Raw genomic sequence first — 3696 nt, forward strand, 5'->3', positions numbered from 1 at the left:
AGGTACATGATACATGGGACAGACATTATAAACAAGATTGCATTCGATATATAAATGATATATTCCAAAACCTCAGTATATCAAAAATAACAGATTCAAACAATAATGAAGAACCAACAGAGTCGAAAATTGGCAGACGAATGCTCCCTCTACACATTCCCCATCAAACACTCCCAGGACAGGTACAGCACGGGGTTAGATACAGAATAAATCTCCCTCTACACTGTCCCCATCAAACACTCCCAGGACAGGTACAGCACAGGGTTAGATACAGAGTAAATCTCCCTCTACACCGTCCCCATCAAACACTCCCAGGACAGGTACAGCACGGGGTTAGATACAGAGTAAATCTCCCTCTACACCGTCCCCATCAAACACTCCCAGGACAGGTACAGCACGGGGTTAGATACAGAGTAAATCTCCCTCTGCAGTGTTGAGGGGAGATGAGGGTCCATCAGTGGTCCCTGGGGAACAGAGTCACCTCCCCCCCACACCCCACCTTCGCTTGGCTCTCTGTCGATTCTGGATCTGTGGCGCATCCCTGACTTGAGTGTAAAGTGGGAGAAAATAAATGCGAGGGAGGGAGGTGGCCTGGTTTAAAAGCTGCGGGGGGTGGGGTGGAGGGTGTCTGCTCTCCGACCTTCCAGTTTATTTTTGGGGTGGGGTAGATTCCAGGGGGGGGCGGTGGGGGTTGGGGGGGGCAGATGTGGGGTTGGGGGGTGAGCACCCTCTGGCTCCCCTGGGATGTGCGGCTATGGGGTGGAGGAGGAGGAAGGAGGAAGGTGGGGAGGGGGGGGGGGAACTGGGATTCGGGGGTGGGGGGTGGGTGGGGTAAGGGAGGGGGGGAACTGGGATTCGGGGGGTAGCGGAGGTGGGGGTGTGCATCACACTCCGATTTCTTCGTCCTCCTCTTCAAAGGTGAAGTTGCCTTGTCCCTCCTCCTCCTCCTCCTCCTCCTCCTCCTCCTCCTCCAGGGTTTGGGGGGGGTGTGGGTCGTGAAGGGGTGGGGGGGATCCGGGATTCGGGGATGGGGGGGTGGGTAAGGGAGGGGGGGGAAACCGGGATTCGGGGTGGTGGGTGGGGTGTTTGTGTCACACTCCGATTTCTTCGTCCTCCTCTTGAAAGGTGAATTTGCCTTGTCCCTCCTCCTCCTCCTCCTCCTCCTCCTCCCTTCCCTACTCCTCCTCCTGCCCCTCCTCCTCCTCCGGGGTAGCAAAGGGGGGGGTGGCGGAACTGGGATTAGGACGGTGGGGGTGGTAGCGGAGGGGGGGGTGTGCGTCACACTCCGATTTTGTCGTCCTCCTCTTCAAAGGTGAAGTTGCCTTGTCCCTCCTCCTCCTCCTCCTCCTCCTCCTCCTGCCCCTCCTCCTCCTCCGGGGGGGTGGTGGGAGGTTGGGGTGGGGGGGAGGGTGGGTAGTGGGGGGGGGTGGGGGATCCAGGATTTGGGGGGGGTGGGGTAGCGGAGGTGGGGGTGTGCGTCACACTCCGATTTCGTCGTCCTCCTCTTCAAAGGTGAAGTTGCCTTGTCCCTCCTCCTCCTCCTCCTCCTCCTCCTCCTCCTCCCCCTCCTCCTGCTCCGGGGGGTGGTGGGGGGTGGGGGAGGGTGGGTAGTGGGGGGGGTGGGGGATCCAGTATTTGAGGGGTGGGTAGCGGAGGTGGGGGTGTGCGTCACACTCCGATTTCTTCGTCCTCCTCTTCAAAGGTGAAGTTGCCTTGTCCCTCCTCCTCCTCCTCCTCCTCCTCCTCCTCCTCCTCCTGCCCCTCCTGCTCCCTCCGGACCGAGGGGCTGACCGGTTCCCCCACCCTCTCTGGCCCCCGCGTCCCCAGGGTCCGGTCCGAGGGGCCGGCTCCCTTCTCCATCACCCCCAGGACCTCGCTCAGCATGGAGGGGCCCAGGTCCACCTGGAACAGGGAGAGCACGGACTCGGCCGCCCTCATGGACCCCGTGGAGGGGTCAGGAGGCGGAGGAGGAGGAGGAGGAGGAGGAGGAGGGGGGGAGGAGGAGGAGGAGGGGGGCAAGGCCGCCCCCTGCTGGGCCACCCTCTGCCCCCCGCAACCTCCCTCGGGCTGGACCTCCCCCTCCCCCTCCTCCTCCTCCTCCTCCTCCTCCTCCTCGCCCCTCCCCGCCCCCTCCTCCCGCCTCTTGCTGAGGAAGGAGGTGTCCCCGAAGGCCTCGCCCCCCCTCCCCACGTGCATGGTGTGCCGGAAGTCGCCCAGCGGGGCACTGATCATCTCGCGGGTCAGGTCCAACCGGGACCGCCTCTTGCCCTGGGGCCCGCTCTGGCCCAACGGCTTCAGGATGGGCATCCTCCACACCCAGCGGGGTGACCCCCCCACCCCCCCCTCCCCACCGAGGGGGCAGCGGGCCGGAGCCTGGAGGGGTCAGCGAGATCGTGGAGGGGTCAGCGAGGGTGGGGAGGGGTCAGCGAGAGTGGGGAGGGGTCAGCGAGCGGGTCGAGGGGTCAGCGAGAGCGGGGAGGGGTCAGCGAGAGCGGGGAGGGGTCAGCGAGGGTGGGGGAGGGGTCAGCGAGGGTGGGGGAGGGGTCAGCGAGTGTGGGGAGGGGTCAGCGAGAGCGGGCAGGGGTCAGCGAGGGTGAGGAGGGGTCAGCGAGGGCGTGGAGGGGTCAGCGAGGGTGGGGAGGGGTCAGCGAGGGTGAGGAGGGGTCAGCGAGAGTGGGGAGGGGTCAGCGAGAGTGGGGAGGAGTCAGCGAGGGTGGGGGAGGGGTCAGCGAGGTGGGGGTGAATGGAAAAGTGATTCGCCTCAACTTACAATGCACTGAGTCTTTATACTCGAAAAATAATGAAACCTTTGCACTCACACTCACACTCTCTCTCTCTCACACTCACACTCTCTCTCACACTCACACTCTCTCACACTCACACTCACACTCTCTCTCTCTCACACTCACACTCTCTCTCACACTCACACTCTCTCACACTCACACTCACACTCTCTCTCTCTCACACTCACACTCTCTCTCACACTCACACTCTCTCACACTCACACTCACACTCTCTCTCTCTCACACTCACACTCTCTCACACTCACACTCTCTCTCTCTCAATATAACGCTGTATTGGACTGGAGTCTCTCTCTCTCCGGCACTCTCGATATAACGCTGTATTGGACTGGAGTCTCTCTCTCTCTCTCCGGCACTCTCGATGTAACGCTGTATTGGACTGGAGTCTCTCTCTCTCCGGCACTCTCGATGTAACGCTGTATTGGACTGGAGTCTCTGTCTCTCTCTCCGGCACTCTCGATGTAACGCTGTATTGGACTGGAGTCTCTCTCTCTCTCTCCGGCACTCTCGATGTAACGCTGTATTGGACTGGAGTCTCTCTCTCTCTCTCCGGCACTCTCGATATAACGCTGTATTGGACTGGAGTCTCTGTCTCTCTCTCCGGCACTCTCGATATAACGCTGTATTGGACTGGAGTCTCTGTCTCTCTCTCCGGCACTGTCGATATAACGCTGTATTGGACTGGAGTCTCTCTGTCTCTCTCCCTCTTCCTCTGTTTCAGTGTCCAGTCACTCTCTCCTCAAGCAAATCCCGCTGCCGATTCAGCCCCTTTCCCAGGGATTCCTGGGATCCCGGTGGAGACCCCGACGAGACTGGGATCTTGCTTTGCTTTCTTTCTCTCTCTCTCTCTCTCTCTCTCTCCCTCGCTCGCTCGCTCGCTCCCTCTCTCTCTCTG

The 3696-nt window shown here is 60.8% G+C and overlaps 1 protein-coding gene across 1 annotated transcript; it reads right to left on the minus strand.

Annotated features, from left to right (window-relative positions):
* Nucleotides 1–1618: 1618 nt before the first annotated feature.
* cdc42ep5 (CDC42 effector protein (Rho GTPase binding) 5) lies at nt 1619–2498 on the minus strand. The gene is made up of 2 exons (XM_041182356.1): nt 2128–2498; nt 1619–2076 (listed from the first exon to the last, which is right to left on the minus strand). The coding sequence occupies exons 1-2, from the start codon at nt 2305–2307 to the stop codon at nt 1669–1671; spliced, it is 588 nt and encodes a 195-aa protein (XP_041038290.1). The 5' UTR covers nt 2308–2498; the 3' UTR covers nt 1619–1668.
* Between the last annotated feature and the right edge of the window lie 1198 nt (nt 2499–3696).

Source organism: Carcharodon carcharias, assembly GCF_017639515.1.
Source record: "Carcharodon carcharias isolate sCarCar2 chromosome 39 unlocalized genomic scaffold, sCarCar2.pri SUPER_39_unloc_5, whole genome shotgun sequence".
Classification (NCBI taxonomy): Eukaryota; Metazoa; Chordata; class Chondrichthyes; order Lamniformes; family Lamnidae; genus Carcharodon; species Carcharodon carcharias.

Bases quoted from the DNA above. Each gene is read 5' to 3' on its own strand.
- cdc42ep5 (XM_041182356.1), bottom strand. From the start codon at position 2,307: ATGCCCATCCTGAAGCCGTTGGGCCAGAGCGGGCCCCAGGGCAAGAGG. The intron at 2,077-2,127 runs GCGGGGAGGGGC...GAGGGGGAGGGG, and splicing joins GCAAGAGGCGGGAGGAGGGG to GAGGTCCAGCCCGAGGGAGG.